The sequence below is a fragment of the Rousettus aegyptiacus genome, unplaced genomic scaffold (genome assembly GCF_014176215.1).
Source record: "Rousettus aegyptiacus isolate mRouAeg1 unplaced genomic scaffold, mRouAeg1.p scaffold_m13_p_1, whole genome shotgun sequence".
Lineage (NCBI taxonomy): Eukaryota > Metazoa > Chordata > Mammalia > Chiroptera > Pteropodidae > Rousettus > Rousettus aegyptiacus.
Window position 1 is genome coordinate 12,544,034 of NW_023416284.1, and position 15,606 is coordinate 12,559,639.

General features: G+C 35.1%; 1 protein-coding gene across 37 annotated transcripts in view; it reads right to left on the reverse strand.

Moving 5' to 3' along the window:
* Positions 1–15,606, reverse strand: part of EIF4G3 (eukaryotic translation initiation factor 4 gamma 3) — a 267,806-nt gene that overhangs the window by 159,288 nt on the left and 92,912 nt on the right. For 32 of the 37 annotated variants that reach the window (XM_036229665.1, XM_036229602.1, XM_036229572.1 and 29 more), the window contains one exon: positions 10,243–10,371. The exons of 4 other annotated variants lie outside the window; for them this stretch is intronic. In XM_036229665.1, coding sequence (XP_036085558.1) covers positions 10,243–10,371 — 129 coding nt within the window. Of the gene's footprint in view, positions 1–10,242; positions 10,372–12,674; positions 12,801–15,606 lie in introns of those variants that run through there. One more of the 37 variants, XM_036229608.1, reaches the window with a different exon arrangement.

Below are 15,606 nucleotides of genomic sequence, written 5' to 3' on the forward strand. Positions count from 1 at the left end.
TGCCACTCCCCTGTTAAGATCATCTTCTCCACTAATTTCTTAGAGTCTAGATTTAGACATGTGGCTCTACATTTAAGAACCACAAGTTTAAATACTGTGTGGCTGAATTTTTAAAAGCCCCAATTTTGCAAATTTATGTACCCCAAAGTTGTTTTGGGCTTATCATTTAAAAATTGAAACATACTATTTCATACAAACAGTGTTATAAACTGTAACTCCAGAATTATTCATGAAAGGCTAGTTTGCCTAAACTGAACTTGAAATAAAGCACTATGGTAAATTACGAGAAAGCAAGGAAGACTGCCAAGAGTCGGGACCTGGGGATCTGGACTCAGTCCCTTATCAATGGTGCTGCCTAATGTACCTGAAGCAAATCATTTCACTTTTCACACTCGACCTTCCCAATCTACAAAATGAGGATAAGCATACTATCTTATAGTGTTACTGTAATGATAAACAGTGAATTGAGAAATGCTCTGAAAACTCTAGCCTATAAAGTAATCTACCACCAAGATATCCTCAAATACAGTAATCTGATAAAAGAGTACATAATGACCATTAGTTTATACTCTATAATTCAAGCTATGTTAGGAACGGCAGCTTTCACTTAAAATTATTTTAAATGTTTTCACGGTCAGATCCTCCTACCACTGTCCCTTAGGTATCCAAGAGTTGATATTCTTGAGGAGAACTTGTCATTCTTATCCCTACAGCATTAGATCTACACTTCGAGCTAGTTTCTAGTGTGAGACTGTCTTTTTCGAAGACCCTCTAGAAATGACCATTCTTCAAATTTATATTCTTTTAAGACTTTTGAAGTAAAACTAAGCAGAAAACAAAGATTTGGTGAAGAATGCCTTTTGTATGCATCCAGCTTTTTGATAGTTTTCATCTTTTCTACAAATTGTACCAAGTTTTATGATCCCGTGTTCTAATACATACTTTGTGTTCTTCTGCCTTCTGGTTTTATACTTCCTAATTTCACTGCCACTGCCGGTAAAAGGCAATCACTCTTAAAACCAAAGAGAACATAGATAATGACTTCTAGGTCCTTTACTCTTATTTTCTTTGTCTGTTGGCCAGTCTCCGGTCCTCTTGCTACATACATCCTTTCCTTCTTAAATGTTGCCAAGTGGTTATGTAAATAGCCAGCTGCTTCTGAGTCATCACTTCTGTATACAACTTTTCTAACTCCCAATGTGAACCTTGATATATTCCATGAACCCTTAACAGCTCTTGGAAATCTTCGGTGTTTTTTTGAATATGGCAACTGGACTTTTTCTCATTCTGATGAGGTTGACATTAACAGGTCTTGCTCACATACTACTAGTAAGTATTTCTACTTCTCCACCTAAATACTACTAACCCAAGACTTCTTTCTCTAACCCTGCTACTGTTTTCTAAAAGGATAAAATCCTCATATGTGTAAAATTTAAAATGCTAAGAAGAAATGCAATAGTATGTACTTCATTTAGTGTCAAGCACTGCTGATTTGGCAATGATTTCTTGGATATGGCACTAAAAGCACAGGCAACCAGAGGGGAAAAAACTGATAAATTAGATTTCGACAAATTGAAAATTTTTGAGCAAATGAAACTATCAAAAGAGTGACTGACAGGCAACTGAATGGATGAAAGAAGATATTTGCAAATCTGATAACTGAAATATAGAATATATAAAGAACTCACCTCAACAAACCAACTCTAATTAAAAAGAGAACAAAGAACTCAACAAATGGCCAATAAACAAAAAAGATGCTAAACATCACTAATAATTAGTGACACACAAATATTTTACACCCATGAGTATGACTTTCATGACACTGTCAAGTTTGCTTTAACAAACGAGCATATTCTGAATGACTGAAAACACAAATTGGCCAATTCAAAGCTAGAAAGACTATAAGGAGAATTAGTTACTATATAAAAGCTCTTGATTTCTAGTACTAAAACAATTTATAGCTAGTATTTACAAATCAATACCAACACGACAAGAAGTATACTAAGTATGGGTATATTTAAAAAACAACAACCCTTAAATTACAACATAACAGTCCTCCATTCAGATTATTAGTTCATTTATTTTCAATTTTTCTTTTCCTCTAATATATGCATTTAAAGCTACACATTTTCCTGAGTGACACTATTCACATCACACAAATTCTGATAAAGCACTATTTGTCATTCATTTCTATAGATAACATTTTCTATTTTGATTTTATCTTTAGGTCAATAGTTTTTAAATTTCCAAAAAATACATTATTTTTGTTTAAGATTATGAAAAATATAAAATTATGTCCAAATAAAATAAATTATAACTTTGATACACTTTTTTAAAAAAGTAATTATGTGCTACAGTTTCAGCTTAAACATAATTTAAATTTCATTATTTTGTTAAGCTCTAAATCTGTAGTATATTCAGAAAATATAAATATGATTGAAATTTCATATTTTTCTCTGTAGCTTAACATATGATCAAGTTCTGTAAATCTTGTGTATTTGAAAGGTGCATACATAGTTGAATGACAAAAATTAAAACAAATTATTTCATTCGAGTTATTCATAGACTTTTTAATATTTTTTAGTTGAATCAGTAAAAAGTTCTCACTATATTCTTAAAGTTTGATAACTATGATTTTCAAATCAATATCCTCAATTATTTTTATCTTGGTTAATATGTAAAAATTTCTCTTCTTCATATATGTTCTTATGATAATTTATATATTTGTATAAAAACGAGCTTACTATTATTGCCATTTAGTTACATCATAGGTTGGCAAACTATGGTCCTTGGTATGTGTTTTTGCAACGCCAACTAAGAAAGGTTTTTACATATTTAAGGGTTAAAAAATAGAATATGCAAAAGACCATTTGGTCCACAAAACCAAAAATTACTATCTGGTCTTTACAGTTTGCTTATCTACATCAGAGGCTGGTTAATTTTTCTGTGAAGGTCCAGACAGTAAGTATTTTGGGTTTTACAGGCCATATAATTTGCTGCAACTATTTGACTCTTCTGTTGTAGCACAAAAGCAGAATAAATAATAAATTAGTATGGCCATAATCCAGTAAAATTTACCAAAAACAGGAAAGGAGCCTGATTTAGCCCTTGGGCCACAGTTTGCCAACCCTGATCTGATCTATGATTATTTACTGACCTGTCCATTTCTCCGAGATATCTGTCTCTGACACTAATTATGAATTTGCCCATTTCAATTTCTTTTATATTTGATATATATTCTAAACCAATTATTAAGTAAATAAGATTTTATGATGTTACATCTTCCAGAAATTAAATCTTTATATTCTAAGAATTCTCTCTCCCTCATATAGTTTTTTGCCTTGAATTCTATGTTGACTTATAAAGCTTGCTTATACTTCAATAACATTTTCCTGTTAACCTTTCTATGCTTGTTTCCTACCTTTCTGTGTCATATCTAAATGCATACATCTAGATTTTGGTTTCTGGCCAATTTGAGTCACATTTAATAGGGGAATTTTACTTCATTATTACTACAGTTACCATAATGTTCCAAAGCCCTACTATTTTATCATGTTTATTTTTATTATCCCCTTTCCTGGCTGTGGTTAAATTCATTGGGGTTTACTGGTCCCACCTTATTCATTAGTAAGGAAATTATACATCTTTTTACCATTGTTTGTACCAGTTACTTCCCTGTTGCCTTTTAGCTCCAACCTACCCTGTAAGTTAGAAGAGTGCTTTCGCCTCCTGTCAGTAGGGCTCTGCACATCATTGCCATTCAAATCCTCAAGCCTCAAACGGTAAAGACCATTTAGAGATGCCAGCAGTAGAGGGGTAGGCACAACTGATATTCAAAGCACCAGCTTCCCACCTTGTTCTCTCTTACCTACTGAGTTCCTGCCATCCAAGGCCCAACCCTGCAGTAACTCCATTCTCAGAAATCTGAGCAACAGTCCTAGAGGAACCTTCCTCCAAGCTCCTAGATTCTGGCAATGCCACCATTCTCTTTCATTCTCTTAGCTCTGGGGTGTTACCTGTAGTTATTATGTCCAGAGGATACAATTCTTTAAAGTAAAAAAGATAAAAATCTTAAACTTTTTCCCCCTAACAGAATTTAAATGAAAATAAACAGCATCACCAACAAAAACCTAAGCCTACATCAAAGACAACAAAAGAAATGCTTGTGAAATTACAATCAAGTCTTACTGATTGGTTCTTACAAAATTCTTTGGCTTTCTAAAACAGTGCTGAATAATATAGGATTGATTTTTAAAACTTTCATTCTTTATATTGAGATATTTCAAAATATATGCTCCAGTTCTTACAGATTTGCCAAACAGAGTCTAAAACTTGCAGTTTAGGGTGAAGCAACACTGAATAATAATTGCACTTAACTTTGATTCTTGCAGCAACACTTAAAAACTAATCACAGAGATTTTGAAAGAAAATCACATTTTTTTTTTTTAGCGACACTCAATGCAAAGAAAAGCATAATCAAACAAGCATATAAAAATTACTTTAGGCATATTTCATGGTAAGTTATAAGGCTCCAAGAAAGATGAAATTCATCTAATAAGGAAACATCTGGTGAATATGGCTACAAATGTTTTTGTTAATAAAACCAAAAAAAATGACAAAAGAGCTAAAATTCTCTAATTGAATATGACATTAAAAAAAAACTCAACAATCAGAGGAAAGAGCCTATCACAATTATTTTCATGTATCAGATGAAACCATAGACATAAATGATCTGGGTATTTTTGGCCTTTGTAACTTAATTTCATACTAATGACATCTGTAAAGGCACATTAATTTGTAAAGGGTTTAATGACAGTATTTGTTGAAGAAATTTTCAACAAGCTGTAAATTTTTAAGTAAATAGGAATATTACCAACTAAAAAATAAAACAAAATGAAACAGGATTTGGCACCAACAGGGCCACCTCAGTGCAGCCTGAACTTCAGGTTTCTGGGCCTACATCAAATCTTCTCATGCTGCGAATGCAGCCTCCAAACACTACTCAACTCAAAGACCGACTTAGAAACTGCCACGATGTGTTCCATGGGGGAGGAGGGGAGTATAAAAATGATAAATTTTGCTTTGCTTTCTTTCTTGAAGGAAAGTAAAGACTCATCTAGTTCAAAAATGAAATGTGAAAAAAACTTTCAAAGCTTCCTCTATTTTATCCTGGTTAGCAAGGTTGGTTGTCAGAATTATCAAACTTAGAATTTTCTTCATGAAAGCCAAAAACCTTTTAAATCACACACACATAAAAAATACAGTATTCAGTATATAAAATTACAACTTATCTTAATAATAAAGAAAAAGGCAGTTTGTAAGACCTGAAACGATCAATCAACAACTGTGAGGCAACACCAATTAAGACTGCTGAAAGAAAATGAGGTCTGGAAGTTGAATAAAACAAAAAGATAACAGAAACCATGAGTCATTTGAAACTCATCATTTACTAATAATGAAAACTGTTGTGTTAAAATAAATATCAGGATCAATCACTATTCCCCAGTAAAGAAGTCCTTTGCTTAGCATTTCCATGGACAGTAAAGAACCTAACCAGTGGGTCATACATCATCACCATCTCAGGCCACTATATGACATGACTGAGATGATTTCACATAAAAAAGAATCAAATTAAACTTCCAGGCAGAAAACATGTCTCACTCCACTTTGGCATAATTCTGAGCATGTTCTCACCCTGATTACTGTGAACACGGCTCAGGAGTCTAGACACTGACACAAGAGAAAGAAAACCTGGTTATCAGTGCCAACAATTAAGCAATAAGTAGGAAATACTTCTGTTTTGCTTATGTAATTTAAGATAAGTCATATAACAAACTTCTGATATTTAAAAATAAAGATACAAAATGAAATAGTACATAAAGATTGCTTAACTTTAAACCTACAGTATAGAATTCTGAAAATTTTCATAATAACTGGCTTCTCTGAAGAAGTTTCTAAAACCCATGGAGATCCTGAAGGAATTCAAGTCTCTTAATGACAAAGAAGAAAACAGATCATTAATAGAAACTCCCACTGCGTCAAACTTTGAAATACTATTGGCGGGATGAGGACTCTCTCTAACCAAGGTCTCCTGACTCCAGGGACTGAGCATTCCTCTACTTACTTTTGAAGTGTGCCCCAGAAGATACTTTTAAAATCCTAATTCTTTATCATTCCCAAAGTAAACGCACTCTGGGTTTAGAGACTGTCAGGTGCTGCCATTTCAGAGCAACTGAAAAGAACCCACAGCTAAAAGGAGTCTGTGTCTCAGAAATTTATCAACAGCTTGAAAATGTCATTTTAACTATCAATCACTAACAGTCTAAAAGTCTAAAGTTTTTGACTTTGGTTAAACAAAACCTCCAGAGCAAACAGAGCAAAGAGGGCTACAAAGATTTAGACGTCATGTAACACAGGAAAATGCACAAAAAGCCTTAAAACTTGGCATGTGCATACATGTGTGCACACGTGTGTAAAATCCTATCTGGAACGGAAAGGAGCAGGTAAAGAGGTTGCCAACGATGATGTAAGAAAGAAATTGGGAGCAATTTTCTACACTTTCCCTGTTTTATGTATCACAGCTATGAAATTTACTTTTCTTCAGCTTAGCTGCCTTCACTTAGACCTTAGTAGATTCATTTGGCGTCAAACATTGAGCCATCAACACAGGTAACTACTTGGGACAAAAAGATCTAATTCACAGATAAAGGGAAGACTGTCACATCAAAAAGGGCAAAAAGAAACGAAGAAGTTTCTTTAATCTTATCTTCAGCTGAATGGAATCTAATAGTTCTGTGGACAAGAATAAACTATACTATTGCCAACATAAAATGACCAAGGCTAGCCTGTACGTTTATCTTCATACCTGGATGATATATCTCAAAATCATGGGTGGAACTCCTGAGTTACACACTAATACTAGATAGACAGCCAAATTAGATGAGTTGGACATACACACATACTCATGAACACTCACACACACAAAGCCCTGAAGAGAACCAAGTCTGACAGGCATGAAAATGAACACCACTTATTGAAAGCATTTAGCATGTCCTGTTCTGAGGCAAGATTTCATATAATCTTCAAATAACAAACTTCTGATATCTTAAAAAAAAAAAAACTAATTCACAATACTCTCTCCCCATAATCTTCGTAGCGACCCTTTTAATAACAGAATTCTCACTCTCTCCTATACAGCAGATGAAAAACCCAAGTCCTAGAACTTACCCAACATCACATAACCAAAAAGTGACCCAAAGTGACCCACCAAGCCCCAGAACCTACATCTATTTGGCTCCAAGCCTGCAATCCTTTTCCCTCTATTTTTAAGACTCTACTTTCCATTAAGATCCACAAATGTGTTAATTGTTAAACCTAAGTAGACTGAGTTTCCCACAAATCTCCCCATTTTCTAGGTATGCCAATTTAGAAAAATATCCTCTATCAGTGGATGTTAAATTTTCTTAGGAGTCAAATTAATTAATATAAGCCTGCCTCTGTCTGAAAGGCAGGGAGAAAAATGGGGGGAGTGAACCAGGTGTGATTTACTGGGTTCATCCATCAGATTAGGCAAAATGGTAGCAAAACAGACCACAAAAGAAAGCGAATTAATATTTGGTGACCCTTCCCCCTGCAATTCATGCACTCTGGCTTCTAAAAGCGCTAATAAAACAGCATACAGAAAAGCATTTGTGGGTTCAACAAGTGAGACCACTCCAAGATCATCCTTTCTTAAATGCAAACTATGCATCTGCAAGCTGTCCTGTCTTTCAGAAAATTGAAGTGTTTTGGGCCAAGTGCTTGGGTCAAATCACTTGAAACGGTAAGAATTTGAAATGAAAACTAAGCTCTTATGTGCCAGTTATTGATTGCTTGCCTTTCAGCTCAAAATTCAAAAAATCGTTTGCCTATACAGTGAAAATGGATCTGGGCTATTTAAATATTTTTCCATTTCAGCTGGTACAAGGTTAAGCTTTGTTAGTAGAAGGCACTGTAGAGATACTGTGGGAGGAAAAGATTGTGCTTCCTGGTGTCTGCAGGCTTGCACAGCAGACTCCTCCTGTAGTCCTGGTAGCTTCTACAGAATCTGTTTTCTCCAGTATGCAGCTGTCCTAGAGTACACGGCATCTTCAGTGCCAGGCTTCAGCTGTAATGTGCAGCAGCCAGCAGTACCCAGTGGCCAACAGCTACCCCAGTAACCTCTCAGGCAGTTCTGCAGTGTCTCCTCTAAGAAACCTCTGTGTGAAGAACTTCCCCTCAGCACCCTAGAGGGCAGAATTCTGGCAAGTTCCAGAGGAGGAATTTCTAGTAAGTTTCACTGATGTGGCACCACAGTACTTCTCTACCATTCAGGGAGGCATATCATGCCCTATCCAACAAGGTCTAAATCTCAGCCAAGGGTGAGGGGATTAGTCTCTGACCTAACACTAATTACCATGAAAAAAAGAAGCACAAGGTTTGTTAGGCCTCTTTGAATTTTGGAGGCAACACACACTACGTTTGAGTGTGCTACACCTCAACCTACCTACTGAGACTCAACTTGGGAAGTTTTCAACTCTGAGTGAGGAACTAAAGAAAAGGCTATGCAGCAAATTCAGATTGCAACGCAAACTGCTCTACCACATGGGAATTATGACGCAGCAAATCCAAGGTTATCTGAAGTGTCTGTGGCAAACAGATGCCGTCAGGAGCCTCTAGCCACTGCATACTGCAGCAGCTCTTTGCTAAAGGACACTGGTGCTAAAGAAGCCAGCTTTCTCCAGCACGCCATACAGTGAATTTCCAGCAAGTTCCAGAGGAAGGATTTCTAGCATGCTCCACTAGTATGATATTACAGTGACTTCTCTACCATTAGGTGAGCCATAGCCGTGCACTCTCTAGTATCAGACCTAGAGAAGAAGGCTATTCCGTGAGTGCTCTATCTCAACCCCAGAAGCAGCTGCTACTTATATTTGCTGTTTTTATATTCTTTAGGTTCTCTTTTGTTAGCCAATCCCTCATCCTCCCAATTCCCTGTTATACTTAATAATCCTTTATATTAAATTTTCCCTATTTGAAATACTACATAATTTTCCTCTCCTGATTGGACTCAGACAAATATACCTTATCAATAGCTTGGGTGCCATGAAAACCAACATGAGAAGCTCATTTTAAACATGAGTTTATTTTGATGTGTTTTACTTTTAAAACTCAAAATTAAACAAGAATGATTTGGACCAAGTTTAAGCATAATACTAAGTCCAGATTAATTTATATATTTCTTAATAGAGTAGGTAAGTAATGGTTTAGCAAGTTGTATATTTCTTCTCAAATATTCTATAGTCTAAACCAGCATTAATCAGCCTCTAACTTAAAATCACCAGCTTTCGGCATTATTTTTAATGAGCAATTCCTTATCTTTTATTATTTGAGCTCTAAAAGGCCTAAAATATGGGAGCCGAAATTGAAACTAATGTTATAAAATTAATTTTCATTCCTAAAAGGAGCAATTTTTACATATAAATACCAACAATGTCAAACATGGGTCAAGGTTATTGACTTGACTTTCTCTACATTCTAGTTCAGAGACATTGTTAATCCTAGCCCACTCTTGAACGCAAGGAAGCCCAAAGGAACATGTGATGGCGGGTTGATACGAGCTGAACAGTATCTTGAAAAGTGACTTAAAATGCAGGAGACGCACAGTGACATCCTCTTAAAACAGTGTTTTAATGTCTGCCGTGCCTGTTAACTGCAAAAACACTAAGAACTTCACTACTCTTTCATAGTTCAACAAAATTTTAAGCCTACCAAATTCCAATAATCTATTTATGAAATCAAAAACCAATCCAACAAACTAAAAAAATCCCACCAAAATTACTCAAGAAAGACATCACACTTTTTTAAAAAGTAGAAAATAACCAACATTCCACCAAAAAGGGAGGAAAGGGAAAATGACATATTGAAAAACAAACAAGTGCTTTGTGGTTTTTAGTGAACTTTAGAATCACATTCTAATTTCTAAAACAACAACAAAAATAAGACTAAACATCACTGACAGTTCATTTTTTAATGACTCCATAAATAAAATGTATAAAAAATTGGTAGCCACCATTATGGGAGATGTGTCTCAAAAAATACAAAAGACAAAATAGAAATTACTCAAGCAATGCTTTCTGTTATTGTTTAAAAGTTTGCAATAGAAAGACAGACGTGCTGCTTTTACATGGAAATTTATTATTATTATCTTTTAAGTTTTCTTACTTGAGAGAGTCCAGGGGACGATGCATGTCCCGGGGGCGTGGCCGCAAGATTTGGATGCCCCTTGTTTATTTCATGTGCTGAGTAAGGGGAAGGGGTCGGGGGTCCCGGCTGTCTTGCTACTTGTGTTACCTGTGAGGAAATCAATATTTAGGAAGAGTATTATAATAGTAACTTAATAAATATAGCTAAACTGGCTAATTTTTAAAAACTGAATTCTCTGCTTTATAATTTTTACTAAAATAACTGTCAGATTTGAGTAAAGGCTTAAATTTTCAATAATGAAGCAGTGAAATTCTTAGAAAAATAATAAACATGAATATTATCATCAATTTGATAAAAGATTCTTGAAGTATAATCAAAATCCAAAATCATTGAAGGGAAAAAAATATGCTAAATGAAAGAAGCCAGACTTGAAACTGCATACTGTACAATGTCATTTATATGACATTTTATAAAAGGAACAAAAAAGAGAAATGACTGCAAAAAGAAAAGAGGATGACTACAAAAGCACATGGAGATCTGGGGGAGTGCCATAACTCTATCTTGATTACATGTCTCTACGTTTGTCAGAACTCACAGGATTGTATACTAAAAAAAGTGAATTTTACTTCATATAAATTACACTTTAATAAACCTGAACCCAAATAAAAAGGCATGTTACAGAGTATAATCTCATTTTTGTTTTTAAAAAAGGACATGTACATACATGTGTATATTTTTCTGTACACATCTGTCTATATCTGTGTACATATATAAAATATACACACACATGCACACTCACAAGTATGTATGTCGTATTAAAAAGATCTGTAAGAGATCAACAAAGATCTTAAATAGGAAGCATTACATGTGTTTCCTTTTTTCCTCATTTATTTTCTAATATAGCTCAATAGTCATGAACTTGTACAACAGAAAAATAACCAGCATTTTATGTAAACGAAATTACATTTTCTCACTGTTTGCTGGCAATAAACTGCCCCCATCAGCCACTGATGGATCTGAGACCACTTCACTCAGGCCTCTTTCTAGAAATCGAGTCTAGCCAGCTCCTCTCTATCACAGTCTAATCCAGAGAAGTACTGCCAGTTTCGGCAAAACTCCATGAATGGGGGCGAATCGTAGTCATCCAAATATTAAAGAATTCATTCTCCATGGGGTGGGGTTCCTAAATTTGGGGGCCATGAACCCTTTTGCAATCTAGTGTGAACTACAGACCTCTTCCTAGAATAGTGTTCTAAATGCATAAAATAAATAGAATTGTGACAAAACCAATTATATGAAAATATTAAGACAAATTTGTGATACAGTAATGTTTCTAGTAATGTACTAAAAATAACTAATTGCAGTTGCTGCTTACATCCATGACTTAAAGAAATGATAACATTAAATATTTTCCCCATCAAAGTTCTTAGATCCCCTGAATTCTATCAAAGAGTTAAATAAACACTTTGCCCAGGTTCTAAGGAAAGTGGTCTCCAATGATATCAGATTTTCCTGGAATTCACTCAATCACTCAGAAGCTCTGAACTAACCTTAAAACCCCTAACTAAGGTCATCTAAAATAGACATAAACACCTAAAGGCTCAGCTAACTGACCCCAATGCTGAGATAAAATGGACTCACAAATAAATAACTACAGGCAAAAGCTTACAGGCTAAAAGAGACACAGATGATGCTAAAACGTGACCAAAGACAAATTAATTGTATTTAATTTCTTCCTTTTTAAATAATTTTGATTTTCTCAAAAAACTTTCTTTCCAATATTGATTAAAAAATACATTTATAAGGGCATGAAGTTTACCATAAAATGTTATAGCATTTATAAATCTCATCACAAATTTTTCAAAGAAAACTTGATTGCTATTTAAACATTTACTTTAGAAAACAAATAACTAGAAATAAAGAGTTCTTACAATCACACTTCTCACCAACAAGGCTTTATAAATTTATGTTCTTATTTCACGTTTTAAGATAAATTATTCTGATATTCCACTAAAGTAAACATCAGAATGGATATATAGTTTTAATATTAGAAAAGAGATTTACACAATAAAATAAAATGAGGGCCACAAAGTTATATAAAGCTATATAAAATCCATGTTAGGTCAATTCCCCAATTCTGATAAAACAATCAGGAATTACTGTTATCCAAGACAATAAATCATAGTATGAAAAAATATTTTTAAAAATCTAGGCATTAAGACTAAATAAATATACAAATATACTGCTCCATGCATGTCATTAATAACAAAGTAAAAGTGCTGAAACTGCCCCACTATTGGCAAGGATCTAAGGAAACAGCATATAGGTAGGATACTGTGAATTGGTTTACCGCATCCCCAGAACTACACAGCAATACATCACACCAGCCTTAAAACCGTATCTCAAAAATAATTCCATTTTGGTATATATACCCTAAAAAAAATTCTTACCTTAAAAATGAGGAACTTAAACAAAGATATATCCGCAGCACCACATATACATAGCAAGAAAGGTAGAAATAATAATAGGAAAATAAAGTCACACGAGTGAACTAAAGACATAAATAATATATAGATGTGTAACACTAACAGAAATAAAAAGTGTAAACTAATCAGGAATAAAAAAAAAAATGCACTCTTTAGAACCATAAAGAGATTCTCCTATACACAAAGACCAAAAGAACTATTTCAATGACTTCGGATGAAGATTAGTGTTCACCTGTTTCATTTTTCTCTGAAAACTCCTTGAATGCACCTTTTTAATAGTACTATATCATACCATAAAAAACAAATGTTTGAGAGAAAGAGAAAAGGCATTTTACCAAAGCCAAAAGTACTGTTACTGCTAAATCAAAAATTTCCTTAAAGCAAGTGCCAATGAAAAAAACTGATAGGCAAATGCACCAGAGGTGTGCGTCCAATGCTGCTCCTAAGACTATGCTGAACTGCAGGAATCCTTCGGTACTGTATATTCTAATAGGGCACTTCCTCCCAAATTTGGGGCCTCCTACTAATGAAAGCAAGCCAAACAAAATAACTGCATGGAAATAACAGAACTAGAATCAAGTTATTCTAAAAAATTCCTCCTAGAAACAAGCTGCTCCATACAATAAATCTCTATTTCATTCAAAAAGACTCCTATCACAAGTGTCACATTGTATTACACAAGTACATGTTTGCTTTTGGTGTATAATAGAGCTTAATATCTTTGCAAGGGAAAAAGGTATATCATCTTCAATTAGAAATTACATAAAATCTAAGTAGTTAACACTACCCTATCCCAAGGAAATGGCACAAGAGCTAATGAAGTTACTGGGGATAAAAATCAAAGTCTACGCAATGCGATATATACGTAAATGTATGTATGTCTTACTGTTGAATTGTACACCTGAAACTTACTGAATTTCGTGAACCAATATCACCATAATAAAAAATAAATTAATTTTAAAAAGTCAAAGTCACATGAAACTTTGAATACTTCTTTCCAAATATTTCTAAATTAATTATTGAATCTTCCAACTTCTGGTTAGGTTTCTTCTCTCTGCCTAGGTTATTCCATTTTAGATTTACAGTTGTAATCTATGTGCTTTGAAGGTAGTGACAAGAAGTAATCATATAAAGAAAAAATGTGTTTTTCTATTATTTCAATGATATTATTACTAACTCAATGTTGGAGGCTGGGAACAGAGGAACAAAATAGCTAATTATGGCAGGTATTTAACCATCTCCAAAGTTAAAATGATTTTGTCTACTATATAATATTAATCCTCAACAAAATCAACCAACCATTTCTTAGAGTACAGTGTGTGTGTCTGTGTGTGTGTGCCTGTGGTATTTAAGTGTAAAAGATAATATGCCTAAAAAACTTTCTTTTTATGATATTATATTTTTGCATTGGCAATAATGTAGAGCTTCTAGAATAATCATTCATTTGCTGGTGGAAACCTAAATTGGTACAATCACCTTGGGAAAGAATTTAGCATTAACTAGTAACCTTGAAAACAGGGATACCCTATGACCCGGCTCGTCCACTCTTAAGCATACATCTGTGAGAAACAGAAAAATGTACACCCAGGTACATAGACAAAAATGTTCATAGCTATATTTTTCTTAGTAGCGACAAACTAGAAATAACACAATTGTTCATTAATAAGAGAATAGATCAATGATATTTCCCAACACAAGAAATCAAATGAAAACTAGAATAACACATCACAACCTGGATGACTCTCATAAACAATACTGAGTGAAAGATAACACAGAATACACAAAGTATGGTTCAAAAAAGATCCAAAACAGCAAAACATGACTATATTAGTTCAGAAATGTATAAATGTACCAATGATACATCCAGTAAGGCAGGAGTCCCAAACCCCTGGGCCACAGACTGGTACTGGTCCTTAACCTGGGAGGAACCGGGCTGGCACAGCAAGAGGTGAGCAGCAGGTGAGTGAGCAAAACTTCATCTGTATTTGCAGCCGCTCCCCAGCACTAGCATCACCACCTCAGCTCCATCTCAGATCATTAGGCATTTGATTCGCATAGGAGCACTGGTTCTTGGTGCCAACAAAGTTGGGGACCACTGCAATAAGGGGTTAATATCCAAAATAACATAATGAACTCATACACTTAATCAGAATTAAAAAAGGGCACAGGACCTGAATAGACATTTCTCCAAAGGGTACATACAAATGGCCGATAGACATAGGAGAAGATGCTCAACATCACTAATTATGGAAATGCAAATTAAAACCACAATGAGATCATTCCTGTGCTCGCCTCCTCTCATGACCACATCAAAATTACAACTCAATTTCATTGGAAGTCATCTGAGGTCTGGCTGAATAGAAGTCCTATAACTGGAGACAGAGATAAGGGGCTACCTTAAGACTGGTAGGAAGCGTAGAGGGGGAGTGATGCGAAAGAGCTGATCCCATATCCGCAAGGGGCAGTTGAGAATCAGGAGGATTACCTTGGCTGCAGAGGTAGCTCCAGAGGAGTGAGGGGATCCCGGACCCACACTGGGCTCCCCAGCCCAGGGTTCCAGTGCCAGGAAGAAAAGTCCCTACAAACTCTGGCTGTGCAAACCAGCAGATTGTGGATGAATAAGATGAAGGGTTGTGGGGATCACAGACGTTCTTCGTAAAGGGCCAGCACGTGGACTGACTTACTCACTGATGGATTCACTTGCTCTGAGCTCCAGTGCTTGGGCAGCTGCTCGAAAAGCACCAAGGACATATGGGGAAGAACTGAATTGTCTGGCAGCTTTCTTCCAGACAAAAGTGCAGGCATTATCCACTGTTCTGTTGTTGAGCCTTCTCTATTCATGGAGGGCAGAAGCAGGCAGCCACCATTTCTGAGTCTCCTCAACATGGCTAACACA